This window comes from Fulmarus glacialis, unplaced genomic scaffold, assembly GCF_000690835.1.
Source record: "Fulmarus glacialis isolate BGI_N327 unplaced genomic scaffold, ASM69083v1 scaffold37269, whole genome shotgun sequence".
NCBI classification, from domain to species: domain Eukaryota; kingdom Metazoa; phylum Chordata; class Aves; order Procellariiformes; family Procellariidae; genus Fulmarus; species Fulmarus glacialis.
The window spans coordinates 111-16,154 of record NW_009233245.1 but is presented as its reverse complement, the minus strand read 5'-3'; the positions used below and the strand labels follow the sequence as shown (position 1 = coordinate 16,154).

Sequence of the window (16,044 nt, the reverse complement as noted above, 5' to 3'; positions counted from 1 at the left end):
TCCCTCTCAATTAATGTATTATTCAGTTACCTGATAGAGTAATAATTTTCCCATAGCATCTTTGACTATTCAATTTCATAAAAAAAGAGTGAGAAGGCAGGTAAGCTGGGGTTGCAGAAGCATTCATAAATCTGAAATTTCATTTGAAATTCCAAAGGAAAGTTTTTAACAGGATTTTTCATATGTAACTGAAGTATGGAGTACAAGAGACATGAAAAAAACCACCAATTCAAATTGTCTCTGTGTGTTAAGTAAAAAGACTTACCTTGTTTATATTAACAGAAAATATGGTCTTCAGATTTGTGGGATATTTCTTCTCCTAAGTTCTCTTTGACTAATTATAGATACTGGTTATTTCTAATTGTACATTATGTACAGAGCTAGGGCTCATACACAGCTTATCTCTAAGACATTATCCTTCATCCATGAACTGAGGGTGGGATAGAGCAGCAGTGTTTAAGTCAATTTTTGTGCTTTCCTAACTGCGGAACAGTGCACTGTAAAACTGCAGTGTAAAACAAAAGAAAATGAAAACAATTTTTCAATAGCATGGAAGAAATGTGACTTATCTGAAGTGTGATTTCTAGAAAAAATGGGCTTACCTTTTTGGTCACCTGAAAATTGTTCACTTCAAAAAACCACTTTGGATTTAAGATTTGTGATACATATCACTCTTGGAAAGAACTGTGTGCTGTAATGAGTTTAAAAACACTGAACTGATTAAGATTTCACGGGAGTTTGCCCAAAAGCTGAGTGTCAAATCTCTATTGATTTTCACTGTCATCTGTTCCCTTAAAATCTCTCCAGCAGTAATAAGTGGAAAGAGCAGAGTGCATAGTTTGCTGGATTACTGGAATATTTACTTCTGTGTCTCACTACCTGCCCCAAAACCTGGATTATTCCAGAGCATCCTAAATGTAGTCAACCCAGATTTCTTGTACAAGTCCCATGGACTGTAATTGCTGGGCAGGCAGACAGACAGGGTGTGTGTATGCTCCAACATGTGCATACCATGTGTGATCTATATACCGTTGTCTGTCTATGGGATGTGACGTCCTTTGTATTTCATAGCTTCATTCACAGGCTGCCCTCAAAGCAAGCCGTCAGATAAATGTAATTTTTGAACATGACTCAGGTATTGAAGTTGCGGTTAGGGTTGAGCAAGAATAGGGGAGGAGGGAAAAAAAGGTATAGCTGGCCCATTGCTCCATCACTTTGGGTACCCATGGATGGGCCAGTCCTTTCCTATTCCTTTCCCTCATCCCCTTTTTCATATAGTATAAGTCTCTTTCCATTCCTTACCATGTGTGATGATGAAAAGACTGGATGCGTTTGTAGTGCACACCAAACCTCTATAAAAGCGTGAACAGCTTACATTTATATTCTTCTAATGACAGTATTTTAAGCTGCTTTGTTTGAATTTGAGTGTTAACAGATGACATTGGCTATTATACACTTCTGTAAATTTTAACAGGACTAATGTATTAGTAGCTGTGCCAGAAGTGTACTTTTTAGCTTTTTATTATGATGGAAAATCAACGTTATCCGTGATTTATTATTTTTGCATCTTCCAGCAGTCAGATTAGGTCAGGAAACTAATTTATATACCTATTACAAAAATAGGTGCAGATTGGTTTTAATGTGCTGAACTTTTGTCAAATTCTTAAAATACATAATAGAGTTCCGAAAGGTGCTTCTTGAAATCTGTACTGCGTCCAGGAATATACAAAATAATTGAGGGCTGCAGCTTTTTAAAGCAAGTGAAAATAAATCTCATATTTATGCTGTTACCCTTGACATCTCAGAGAAAATTTAGTTTATTCGTAGATGAAACACAGGTACTTCAAGCTTCATGAAAGAGGAAAAAGATAGAGCAACTAAATCTAATATTTATACTTTCTATGAAAAACACAGGCCTGGAAAATTGCAAATCATATTGAAAGTCACTGTGCCAAAGAGAAGCAGCGTGAAGAGAGATACCTCCTAAGAAACCCATATGTTACGTTCAGTAGCTTTCTACTGAATGAAAATCAAACATTGGAGTAGTGGTTGGTTCTCTCATTTAGGGAATCATTTACATGGCTATTTAGTTGTTCATAATTGCAATGCAATAAATTTCAGGGGACTAATTCCTCTTTTAGAAAAGTTTCCAGATGCTCTGTACCACACAGAGCTGAACAGCATATCTTTGTATTTCAGGTGCCAATCACAATTCTTTTGCTTTTAGACAGGCCAGGATGTGCCTGTTTTAGTATCACTGCTTGTTCTTGCTTGGAGATCCCTTTGTGTTTCACCATGGAGCTGATCACTCTCTACAAAGCTCTAGAATTCATGTCTTTAGTCCCAGCACAAGCTCTGGCATACATCTGGGCAGTGTAGGAGCCAACAATTCAGGGAGAGAGCTTAACCTGTTGTTGTCTGTACCTGACTGCACCTCTGGCCCATAGCAGGTGAACAAACGGGGAAAAAAGACACATTTGTTCTTCCAGAAGCTGCAATATCAATTTAGAATGGATCAAACACAACAAAAAATAGGAGTGGGAGTGACAGTGACAATGTCCAAATGACAAGATCTGGGAGTGATTTCAGCTCCTTGGTCTGGAAGCACATCTCTGCTACTTCTTGACTACGTGTTGTAGCAAGGCTCTGAATACAATAAGCTCTTCGCTCACCTCATAATCTGTATGCATAGAGAGAAAAGACACATTGGGGACTGGAAAGCAGCTGCAATACATCCTGGGGCAAGTCCCCACTCTGGATGATTAGAGAGTCACGACTGAAGGGCATATCACATGGGCTTGCCTGTGACACTGCTTGGACAAAGTCAGTAGTGGGGTAGTAGGGTGGCAAAGTGGTCTTGTAGAATGGGGCTACTGCCATTTGTTAGCAACACTTTTGCCAGACTTGAGTGTTAATAATTAGACAATCATCTTATAAAAATTCTGTTCTTGACATTGGCCATTTTCCGTAACAAACTCCTTTTGAAATTCTTCAGGTGTTGATGACTGTGTAACTGCAAGATTATCATCTTTTCCCATGTATCTCCTTAAGAGTTTTTTTCCAAAAGGTCAATATATCCCAGCTGTTTCTGAGGCATGTGTACTGAAAGAGCAGTTCTGCACCTGATTAAGGAGATTGTTGGGCACTCTCTCAGAGCCAGTCAGCTCTCTCATTCTTTTCTCACCCACACTTTTTCAAAGCAGTCTCTTCCAATTTCATTGTCTTGAACCCTGCAAAGTTCTTACAGAATTTGCCTTCAAGCATTATACTTTTTGCAGTTGAATGCCCACTAACAGCTGGAATGAATTGACTCCCAGATTGTTGCCTCTTCAAGCTTTAATTTGGAGGTGTTGATATAGCAACAAAAACATGAATTTGGAACAAACTAAAAAACTGAAGGAGGAAGTTCCAGGCTGAGTGCATCCTACGGAATTAATTTCTAAGAGTCTCATTTCCTCTGGAGGCCTCCCAGGAGAAGAGGCAGCTGTTCGAGCGCTTCACAACTCACATGAAATCAAGTTCCGTATGCTTCCACAAATTTGATGATCGACAGATGCTCATGAAAGATGGAGGATGGCCCAGACAGCACATTGAAAATATTTTCACCTCACTTCTCTTTGTGCTGGCAGAAAACAATATGCAAAGCCTGGTGCCAGCAGTTACCTGAGGCGGTAGGAGAACAACATTTAAAATATGCAGTAATGTTCTGGACGTCGGATGTCAAGGAGTTGTATGAATTTTCCAACATAGGTAAATAATTATGTGGGTTGCAACACTATCCAGCAAGATTGCTCTAGGTTGCTCTTTCTGTGTCAATATACAGTAAATAGCAAACTGGAGCCTTGATAATTGCTTCATAATCGAAGTTGGAGCTAGCGTTGTGTACTAAGTGTGATTTTGATCTCATTGTTCTCTTTAATGTCCTTATTAGATATGCCTATCAATTTATCATTTAGCTTTCCTCTCCAGATAGCAATTTGTCTGGTCAAAATTTAAAGTTAAATACATAAGATGTCCAGGACAGCAACTGGAAAAATAGAAGACTTCTTCCCTTTCTTGAATAACCTGTTCTGAAACATTATTACGGCAGCTGTGATATATTCTATGTATTCTGTGGATTTTTTCATTTATTCCCAAAGAAAGTATGTATTTGAGGTTGGTCTTCTAATTTAAATCTTTACTTTAAAATTTGAGACTTTGTTAGGCCCTGTAAACTTGGGTTGACTGTTACGGTGTCAGGACTAGCTTGTTTCATTGAGAATAAGGAAGAAGATTCATGTTTATTCAGACACCTAAATTCACATTTGAAGAGGAGATTATAGGGACTAGAATTTGGAAAGGATGACAGTGGGTGAGGTACAGGATTGAGTAATACACACAAGGTCTTTAACCATTGGAGTGTTTCAAAATACAGCATAGTTAAGCATGAATTCTTACTATCTGGAATAATTTTTAATAGTGCTAATTTTGATGCCATTCATTGTCCAAATATTGCCACAGTAGACGGAAAGAACATCATGAGCTACCTGAAAAGCCTGCTATGATGACAGTTATACAAATAATAAGGCAAATGCACAGGGAGTGTGAGCAGTCAGAGAAAGGAAATGTTCAGATTAGACAGAATATGTACTTACTTTCTTCAGAACTAATAAGTGAATGCCTTATAATCATGTTTTTAATTTCTTCTTCCAGAACCTGGATGCTTTGCATGACCACCTTGCTACTATTTACCCGGGTATGCGAGCCCCTTCCTTTAGATGCACTGATGCGGAGAAGGGGAAGGGACTCATTCTGCATTACTATTCGGAAAGAGAAGGTCTCCAGGATATTGTCATTGGAATCATCAAAACAGTAGCTCAACAGATCCACGGTACAGAAATAGATATGAAGGTAATGTCTGAAGGGATGTACACATTGGAAGTTTATGTCATTAGGACAAAATCAAGAAAATCAAAAGTGAAGTGATGGCAAACAATCATTTTCATTGTTGCTATCCTCTGTGAAGTAGTGGCATCAGTACTGACTGAGGAAGAGCCATCATCATTTGTGTTGCTTTAAGGACAGGTCAGCCATCTGCTGAGAAGGCCAGCACTAATTTGCAAACAGACCCAAACAGCAACAGTTCAGAACAATATCGCCTTATTCAAAGGAGATGACATGTACAGAAATTAGGTACTGGGTTATTTGGTGTACTTTTTTCCACTTTATTTTATATTTGGCATATCTTTCTTACTGTCTGCTGTGTTCTGTGAGAACATGAACATTTTGTCTCTGTGTCCTAGATTCTTCATCTATGTGCAGACTGTGAGGCTGATGTGCGTTGATGAGGCCTGGCTGGCGAGCAGAGTGTTTTCCTCCCAGTCTGCATGCCAGGTCCATCCCAGAACGAAGATGTGTTTGTGGGTCTCATACTACCATTGTGTGGGAGCATGGATGGATGTACACCTACAGCCCCACAAGTGGAAAAACGTTCCTCAGTCACAGAGCTTACATAACATCATGTGTGCAAAGTCACTTGTGAAATGGGAAAGAGGCTTCTGCTTTGTGTCCATACAGAGCAACAGAAAGATTTACTTGAACAGGCCTTGCATATGTAATGGTATAAAATCAGAGCTTGATCCAAGGTGCAGATATATCTGGGGAAAAACAACAAATAAAAGTTTTTTGGTGTTAGGAGTATTGCAACTGATATAAAATACTTTTCATCAAGTAGAAAAAGAAGCAGGTACAGCAAGCATTCTTTTTTTTTTTTTTAACTATTCCCTAGTCATATTACATTTCTAGCACAGTTTCATTGTATACTTGTTCAGAAAATCCATTCCAGTGTCATGAATGTGTCACAAAAACACGATCTTGCTTACGTAAGAGATTTACAAGGAACCCAGTGACAAAGGTATTTGTACTGCTATATCAGAGTATTTGCCTTTTAGGTTTCTTGTTACAAGCTAGCTCAGGTTTATAGTGAATGGCTAGTTCTGTATAGTGATGGTGATATACTTGATGTCCTTGTTTAGATTCTACTTTGTAGAAATCCATTGTTCAAACTTTTACAGCAGGTGTTAGTAATCAGATACAAAGGATGCAACAGAATCAAAACAATCTTCTTCTTAGGTCCGTGTTTATTCAAAGTGTTGAGACAAACAAGGAGTACCATGTTGGAACATTGGCTGCAAGAGTGCTGAAGCTGTTGCTTGACAAGCATTTCTTTTGGTAGGACAGGTGGCTTATGCAGTCTCCCTTCTCTTACTGCTCAAGCTTGTCCTACGACAGCTTCTTCAGCTGTGTCTCTCCAGCTGTTTTGAAGCTATAAAATAAACTAGCCTGAGGAAATGAACTGGCTTCAAAATAACAGGGTTTTTTTTCTGGGTTATTTTTACCCACATCTGTTCCTTTATGTGGTTTGGTGTTCTGTCTGTCCGAGAAAGTTCTGCTAGCATAGTCAAGGGGTTATGCAGAGACAAAAGTGATCAGTGGGGCAGAGGAGAAATCTGGGTTGTGCAAAGCAGCTACCAGAACAAACTTTTGACAAACTATGTTCTGAATGTTACTTTGTTGAGAAGATTGTATTGGACAGTACTGATGTCCATCTAGGACTTCTCATAAATCATATATGTTCCAAAGAGTTTTAAATATTGATTCTAAATTTACTTCTCATTTTCTTTTGACTTTGTTAGGCTTTTCTAGAGATTTTATTGTTGTATTGTAATTAAATAGAAATTTAATTTTAATAGTGTTGGCCAAACCTATTGTAAATGAGCACAAAGTTTAATTTAAATCCAAACTATTCTTCCAGACTGAGCCAAAAGCACATAGGTGCCTAAAAATTAGTATTACCTCTAAAGTGAAGAAAGTGCATATAGTCTGTGTTTTATTTTGTGTGTTACCCTGTTTTTTCCCTTGTCCCTATTAGAAAGTCGTGCCCTCAACCCTGAACTACTACTTGTCTCTGCTGGTTAATGAAGCCTAGCTTTTGACACCTTCAATGACATTAAATAGTGCTTTACTCCACAAGTACTCACAAACTTCAGTGGTAGATAAGCAGAGAATAATTAGCTACTTGTTTCTGTAAGGTGAGAGTGCCAAAATTTGCAGATTATCCACACAGACAATGAAAGTCTCCCTCCATTACTCCACAGGTCAATTATTAATCATTAATGGTACAGAGTGAGGATTTTAAAGCAGAGTAAGTCTGCCACTGTGGTACCTGGCTAGTTTTACACTGTTCAAAAAAATGAGAACAGGACTAAAAAATTGACCGACTTCTTTCATCTCGATCCCTTGCCTCATAATTTGGTAAACTAATGCTTTCATGTTTCAGACTTAGTAATGCATTATTTGAAATAGCACAGAACAGAAAAACAATGGAGCTGCTTTTCATCCCCTCAGTTTTTGTGGACCAATAAATGCCTCTTCTGTAAAATTTTTCGTTTAGACTTTAGTTAGAATTTTGCTTAAGGAAGATTTTTTTTTGGAACTGATAAGAGCCTCAGTGTCTAGCCGTAAGTTTCTGATATTATGGGAGTTGCCTTCCGACTTGCAAGAACAGAGCTGAGATTCTCAAGTTGTCCTTCCAAATCTCTTTATCCAAGGCATTTACATAATGATCCAACAGAGGACTGGTTTAGTAAGTTCTGCAGTTCTCTTTATATTTGTGTAAAGTTGATATCTGCAATTTGATGTTTAATATTTTATTATCCACTTTTCTTCTGCAGCTGTTTAGAACAAATGCTTACATAAATCTGCTTGAGAGAATGCATGCTTCTAAGTCTGTATTTTCATGAAATTTTGCTTGAATTTGTCTTACATATTACCTGTTTCTCTGAAGGTGGTAGCAGATCTTAATTGTTTACAATAATACTGTTTTTATTAAGTGGTTAGATTTTGTTTCATGGGTTACACAGAATCACAGAATGGCAGAGGTTGGATGGGACGTCTGGAGGTTATTTTGTCCAACCCCCTCCCTGCTCAAGCAGGGCCACCTAGAGCCAGTTGCCCTGGGCCATGTTCAGACAGCTTTCAACTGTCTCTAAGGATGAAGACTCTGCAAACTCTTTGGACAACTGGTGCCAGCGCTCAGTCCCCCTCACAGTAGAAGAGCGTTTCCTGATGTTTGGACACAACCTCTTGTGTTTTTCAGTTTGTGCCCGTTGCCTCTTGTCCTTGCACCGGACACCACTGAAAAGAGCCTGGCTCCATCCTCTGTGCACCCTCCCTTCAAGTATTTGTACACATGGATAAGATCCCCCTGAGCCTTCTCTTCTCCAGGCTGAACAGTGCCAGCTATCTCAGCCTTTCCTCTTACGAGAGATACTCCAGTGCCTTAATCATCTTAGTGGCCCTTCACTGGACTCTCTCCAGTAGCTCCATACCTCTCTTGTACTGAGGAGCCCACAACTGGACACAGCACTCCAGATGTGGCCTCTCCAGTGCTGAGTAGAGGGGAAGGATCACCTCCCTCAACCTGCAGAGAAAACCTAAGAAATCTCATGATCACAAGAGGAAAAATAAATATTGAGAAAAACACATTGTTCATGTTTTGTCCCAAATTCTTTCTTTGGGTGGAGAAATAGCTAAATGGAAAAAAAAAGTTTAGTTTTATCACCTTTCTGCAGTTTCACACAGAAAACTGTTTTATATATACATACATATATATATATATATATACATGTTCTTCTGAAATACAGTAGGGCTTTAGGGCTTTTTTTTTCCAGAATGGTGTCCTTCAGGAAATGTGCCTTTTCTTTTAACACCTAGGGTATGTGTGTGCTGAAGGCAAGAAAAAAAATAAAAGGTCTCAATTTGTCTCTGTTAAACTCTGTTAGCACTGAAAGGAAGGCAATTTGTTTTGAACTTGGATTCACAATTCCATTTGAATAGTTCAGGAAAGCCTAAGTTGACGTTAATTGATTAATTAGTTCAAATCCAATTTGCCTTATTTTCCTGATATGGTAATTTCTAGCTAAATAGAACTAAGACTATATAATTTTTGCAGCAGGTATTGTCCCAAGAATTGTTGCTGACTTTGAGAACACACTAAGAATATTTAAGTTCTGCCAGTCTCAGTATGAGAACTAAAAATCTTCATGGTGCTGGTGACCAGCTTTGGCATGAGATCTCTGCTAGCAGCCTTCTGGCTATGCCTCCTCTTGCTTCACTTGTCAGAGGTTGTTTGTGTATAAATGAGGGTGACCTGTGAAGGTGAAGCTAGGACAGAGATTCCCTCAAGGCTAGAAATGGTATGGGTCAGTGAAGAATGTTGTACAATCCCACAAAGCCCAAAAATCTATTGGGAAAACAGACTTCTGCACTTCTGTTATTATCTGAGAGCAGACTATCAAAATCTTTCTTTTAGACAGCGAAGACGGTTTACAATATCAACTGAGAAAAGGCCAGGGGAAATCCTTGACAAGTTGGTAATTTCTGACTGTCTCATTACTAACGGCAATATAAAAAAGCAAAGCCACAATGCGACCAGCTGGAGAGCTGAACTGAAAACTGCTTAGGTACTTGTTATGGAGGACAAGCGGTACTGATCCATACATTAAAATGCTAGCTGTGCATGAAGGTAATTCGGACACAAGGGCAGCAGAAAACTTCACTAGCTCCAGGCTCAGAGGTTCGGTGCAGTGAGAGTCTCTGCCTTGAAACCAGCTGCCAGGTGGAGACATCCCCGCAGTTTCAACTTTGCGTGTGCAAAGCTAAGAGTGGTACCGTTTCCACAGTGAACTGCTTTGCCTGAGGATCACCCTGAAACAGCTGCAGTGAAATTTGTCAAGTAGCTTTGCACAGTCAGTTCTGATCAGAAGAGATCAAGAATTTCATCCTGTATTGACCTTTAAATGGCAAAAACCTGACTTCATATTAATCTTCGCAATCTGATGGAAAAAGATCCATGTCCAAGGACATTCTGTCTCTCCCCCATGCTGAGAAATGAGCGTATCTTGTGGACATGCTTGTATCTAGAGAATTGAGTCATGTCTTGTAGATACCTCAGTGAAAGTTTAACAGATAGCATGTGTTCGTTATAAATGCTATATCACAGTGATACTGCTTGATTTAATATCTTGTGTGAAGCTCACCAAATATATTAAACCACAAAGTCGTTTTAAAATAACTGTTCTCTGAATTGTCCTTCCGTGAAATACTGGTGTGACTTTTCACCTGGCTAAGCAAGGACAAACTCTGAAGATACATCTTCTGGAAAGCACAGGCAGGTTAGCAGTTAGATGTTATATGTTCTATTTGAAACTAGGAGAGTGATTTTCCCCTTCAGTTTTCAACTGCAGTTACTATGGTGATTGAGCTTTTAGACGTAGTGAACTGATGTCACTTCACCAGCTAAGACCGCAGGGGAAGCAAGAATTAGAGTTGATTCCTGGCTTTGTTGCTTCTGTCACTGAACTTCCATTTGTCAAGCATTTAACAGAGGCTTCTTCAATAATATTTAAATGATACTGAAATTCTGTGGCTTGCAAACTTCACTTGCAGAATGAAACAATAGATAAGTTCTATTCTAGTTAAGCTTACTGCAGAGTATCTAGGGCAGGTGTTTATGCCAGATAAGTATCTGGCCATTTAGATTGGATCTGTAGGTACAGGGGTGAAGGGACAGAATTTAACATATTATGTTAATGACCAGAAGTGCTCATCTTAAATTTGCTGACAAGGTGGATGAAATCATGAGATAGGAAGATTAGATAGCGCATACATGATGTGAGCAGAAAAGACATCATGAAATTACGTATCCAATGGGAAGTTATTTAAGCATGAATGAGTATAGCTTTCTTAGCCTGGAGAGGGGTATGATTGTAGTTTCTGTTAATAAGGGTCTGTGCATGGATGACCAGAATCAAATTCAGTAAACCAGCCACGTCCACAGCATATCGGGTTTACCAGGCGTGTGCTATCTTGGTAGATCTGACACATTTCCATGTGTTTGGCCTGTTGTTCATTTGCTGCACTAATGTGATGCACTAGTACAGCAAGCATTTCTAGATGCCCTGGGGTCTGGTCAAAATAGCGTTGCAAATGAACTTGAAGATGCCTGGGAAATTTGCAGCTTTGGACTGTTACTGACACAGTTCTAATCTACAAAGGTTCGGAAAATAGCACATTGTGTGTGATGATTGACTTCATCACTGTGTAAGCTTGTATGATCCGTGGAAGGTCGTGTCTCAAACCTAGCTAAATGTCTTGAAGCATGTAGCAGTTCTATTTTTACAGGTTTTGTTTTTTAACCAACACTTGAGTTTTGTTTATTGATGCATCATTTATTTCTAATAAACAGAAAAAGATGTGAAGTTATGAAAAATCTGTTAGGTGCTGCATGGTAGCAGGAAAAAACCTGTAAGTACAGGTGCAGGTTGGTAACAGAATACTAGTATGCAGTGACTAAGATGGTCATTAGGTGATAATATTAATATCTCTGGAAGGTGATGTGCTATTAATATGAACATTTCCTTAAAAATTTTTAGATCTTTAAAAATGAATTTTAGGACTGCTTTGCCGAATGAAGAAGGTTTTCATCCAAAGTATGCACTTTTTTCCCAGTTGTGGCAAGAGCAACTCTTTGAAGTGAGATCCAAGACTGGAAATGGTCTGGAAGCATAGATCAATTCTAGTGATAATTCTACACAATTTGAAAAACGTTACTGTGTATAATCTCAGCTGTCTGTGGCCACAATAATAGTAATAATAAAATAAAACCTGTGGGAGTGTGTATGAGTGATAGACAGTAAGAACTAAGACTTTAACTGCGTTCTATCAATCCTCAGTATGGCCACAGTCTCTCACAGTTTCAAGGGTAATGATTTAAAAGAAGAGGAAGACATGGAGAACCTTTAAACCCTGAATTCAGAGGAAAACTAGGACTCTATCTACTATGTTCCATTTTCCTAGACAAACCCACATAACTTGTTTTCCTCAAATGACCACCATGTATTCTTTCCGAGGTTTACCTCTTATTAACTCATAATTTCCCACTTCTCTTTGCCATATGGATTACGAACACAGTTTCTTGAGGAAATTAGGTTTTATCATCATTAACGTTCAAACTTGTTCATACATCCAGCTTTAGGTACCGACATTAGCTGGTAAATTTAGTAGGCTGATCTTTCTCTGAGTTACTTACGTATGCAATAGAAAGAGAAGTCTAATGCAGCACATGGTATAGAGCACCTAAATCAGGCTCCTGCTCTGAACTGTTCTCCAGAAAGGCCTCTCTTTCCTTTAAATGAATAGTCAAATAGGAGATCAAGGAACGCTACCTTCTTAAATTAAGCATCATCTAGCAATAAAATATTGTTTTGTTGTTTTATACTCCTTCATCTGTAGAGGAACAAATAAAGGAATCAGCACTCCCCAACCGATCAGCTAGCATGGCTGACAGTTGTGGAGGAGAGATATTTAATAAACTAAACACCTTAGGGATCAAGTGCAGGTTTGTGCATATCCGTTCTGTTTTCATATTGTAACTGTTAATCTCTGTGGTTAGACTATGTGCAAAGGGCAGAATCAGGATGCATTATAGATTTTAAGTAGTCTTTTTTTGCTTTGGTGGCTTTAGGATCAGACTCTACAAGTAGAATCAGGTGCAACATGTTCCAGAAAGTTGCTGCTGAACAATGCTGTGTAAATAGAATTGTTCTGTTCCAGTCATTAAATCTAATTAGGCTTGAGAAGAGGTGAATTTGGGCTCTCAAGGTAAATTATGTTGTTCTGTTAGTTATTAGCTTTAATTATACTGCAATACATGACTCTCACTGCAAACAAAATAATCCCTATTAATTTCATATTTTCTACTAACTTTGAGTAAAATTACTGAAGTGTGAAATGCTATATTCAAGACACTTATTTGAGATTCAACTGATGTAGATGACACTGGTTTTGCTGTGATTTCATTTAATATGGAATGCAGCTTGGAGAAGATTGTCATTGCTTTTAGTTTTATCCGTTGGTCCTAATCTTGCAGTCATCGCTGCTTGAATGTGTAAGGACTGTATATTCAAACATCTGTTCCATCCACCTTTCTTCTGGCTGACTGTGACATGCTCATCCTCTGGTCAGCACTGTTTGCTGTTGTGTTATAGACCTTGCAAACAGCTTTCATCAAAATAAGAATTCAAGTGGTCTGTGTAATTCAAGACTTGCTACATGTTCATTCAAGGGGAGAGGAGAGTCCTGTTTTCTGGTACGTACCTGTAAAAGCAAGCATTACCTGAGCCTTGACCCCTGATATCAGGATGTGCATTTCACTCAGGCTTTACAAATTGTATCTGAGTGATCTTCAATATGTTGTTCATGCAAAGAGCAACTGTGGCTAAGCAAAGGCATAATTATTCACCTGGAGTTATAAAGGCTCTCTAAAATCAGAAATACTTTATTAGAATATAATATTTTTCAAGATGCAGATATCATTCTTGAATTTATCTTTCTGCTCTAAATGTATTCCTGTCTTCACGGTACCATTCCAGTTATTAATGAGTAGCAGAGTTTTCAGTTTTTCATTTTTTCCTTCATTTTTCTAGGTTATTCAACAGAGAAATGAAGAATGTGACCACATTCAGTTTTTAATTGAAGAGAAAGAGTCTAAAGAAGAGGACTACTATGAAGACCTTGACAGATTTGAAGAAAATGGTACCCAAGAGTCTCGCATCAGTCCCTATACTTTCTGCAAGGCCTTTCCTTTCCACATAATATTTGACAGAGATCTGGTGGTCACACAGTGTGGCAATGCTATATACAGAGTCCTTCCACAGGTTAGATGATTCTCTTACATGAATAATCATAGAGATTCCTAATGCTAGATGCTTTAGGTTTATTTGAAAGATTAATAAAATAGATTTAGGATTCTCTTTCTAATCAGCATTCCTGTGTAACTGTATAATATTTACTACATTGTGCTCCTCTTGTTTGAAAAAGGACTGTGAAAATAGCCCTAATTCTACAACAGCTCTGTTCCTTATTATCATGTCCATGTGCAGTAAGAGAATAAACTTGAGCAGAGAAAACCTGATCACCCCCACAATTCAGGTGTTAGCTTGATACCTGATTCTTTCTTGTAGCTCACTCCAAGATACATTTGCTATGAAAGTGGCAGATAATTCTTTAAAGTGGATGTGAGACAATGCAACTTGGCGTGGGGTTCAGGAGATGGTCTTGCCCATACTACTGTATAGTGTAGCAGCAGGTACATAGTCTATCTATATTACTTGACAGTAATGCCTTCAAATACTTAAGCTGTCAGATGCACAATAACTGAAGAGCAGAATAACAGAAATTGTGGTATACTTTCTTGGCTTGTGCATCAAAAGCATGAGTATTAACTAAGATGAGCCAAATTATGTTTGTGAGATATATATATGTGTGTTCTGAACTGAATGCAGCTGCTGCAATTTCCCTTTACAGTAAAAGAGTACTCAGAGGTCCATTTAATGTTATGTATTCTGTATATGAATAGGATACCTCAGTTTTTGCCTGAAAGAGCTGACAGTGTTTCTAAAAATAAGCAACAGGTAAGAGCAGTAATATGAGAAGCAAAAGGTAAAGATGATGAAAACATCAAATGATCTTTACAATTATGTAGGCTAATGTTGCACATACCATGTTATTTCTGAATCATTGACATACTTTTAAAATGCAATTTTACGTTACTTGCTTTTTTCTGCAATTTGTTTTTGGTGATTTCTCTCCGAATTTTGCAGAAAGATTTGAAAGAGCTTTGTAAGTAGCTCTGCCAGATTTTTCCCAAGGGTATTTACTGAACAGCTATAACTAACTATTCAGCCTACTGAGGATGGCTATCAGAATCCTTCTTATCAGAGTTGATGCTTTAGAGAACATAGCTTATTGAAAAGGGAGTTTGAAAGAGGTCACTTAGGAGCAAAACACTGGAAGGCTTTTTTTTACTGTAGAGTGGGAACAGTTTGAAAGATAACAAATGTGAATAGTCTAACAATTTTACAAAGTCATCTTGCAGACTAGAATTGCACTTTGAAGTCAATATACTTCTGATATAAAAAATCTAATTTAAAATTAATTTTAAAACCTTGTGTTTTAATGGAGAAATGCATAAAGGACGTACTCTTTTCCATTCAGTATTGTCATCTAAGCAAATTGAATATGATTACTCCATGTATATTTTTATTATAAAACATAACAATCTTTCTTTTTTTTTTCTTTTTTTTTTTTTTTTTTTTTATTCAAGCTGCAGCCAGGAAATTGCAGTCTGTTGTCAGTTTTCTCCCTGGTCCGGCCTCATATTGATATTAGTTTCCATGGGATCCTCTCACATATCAATACAGTCTTTGTACTGAGGACCAAGGTAACTAGAGAATATTCACCTGGCTTTTCTTTAAGTAAGTATGCTTTGGAGAGATAAGACGAAGTGCTGAAAGCTCAGAAGTCTTCAGAGAAAATTCTTTGCACAGTAGTATGCTCAGTGCTTTTTCAGTCTTGAGCCAAGAAAAAGTCACAGGTGTGAATTCATGTGTAGCTGTTAAGTAGAATGCTTTATAGGGATGGTGAAGTACATATACTTCATGTCTGATGCTTTCTTTGCAAGGGGCCAACCCATTATATGGCATTGTATCAAAGTAAATGTAGAAAGGCAATTACACTTACTTTTGCTTCATAACAATATGGGAGACAAATAGGAAATGTGTTCTTGCTTGGGCTCATACGTTCATACACAGTTCTGTGTCCTTCTCTCTGGAGAGGGCAGGAGAGGAGGCGGGTGATACAAACGAATGCAGCATGTAGAGTAGCACCTACTATCTCAAGGAGCCTATTTATTTATAGAAAACTGTACCTGAGAGAAACTAACAAGACTTCTTAGAGATGCTCCCAGGCACAGATAGAACTTCATAGAATAGGCAATACTTTTGTCAAACTGTGGTTAAGAAATGATGCAGAAGAAAACAAGAAGTTATGAACATGAACGTAAAAAAAGATACCATACTTTTTATCTTTGAGATAGCAAATCACACTATTCAAATACAGGTAGTGTATGGAGTTCAAATGAGAAATTAATTGGGTTTTAATGTA

General features: G+C 38.0%; 1 protein-coding gene across 1 annotated transcript in view; it reads left to right on the top strand.

The window, feature by feature from the left end:
* LOC104082228 (guanylate cyclase soluble subunit beta-1) overlaps window positions 1-15,322 on the top strand; it is a gene marked incomplete at its 3' end in the record, with an annotated part of 16,746 nt that extends 1,424 nt beyond the window's left edge. Inside the window, exons 3-5 of the mRNA XM_009585259.1 lie at window positions 4,693-4,890; window positions 13,527-13,757; window positions 15,206-15,322. Of these exons, the coding sequence (XP_009583554.1) occupies window positions 4,693-4,890; window positions 13,527-13,757; window positions 15,206-15,322 (546 nt within the window). The remainder of the gene's footprint in view (window positions 1-4,692; window positions 4,891-13,526; window positions 13,758-15,205) is intronic.
* Between the last annotated feature and the right edge of the window lie 722 nt (window positions 15,323-16,044).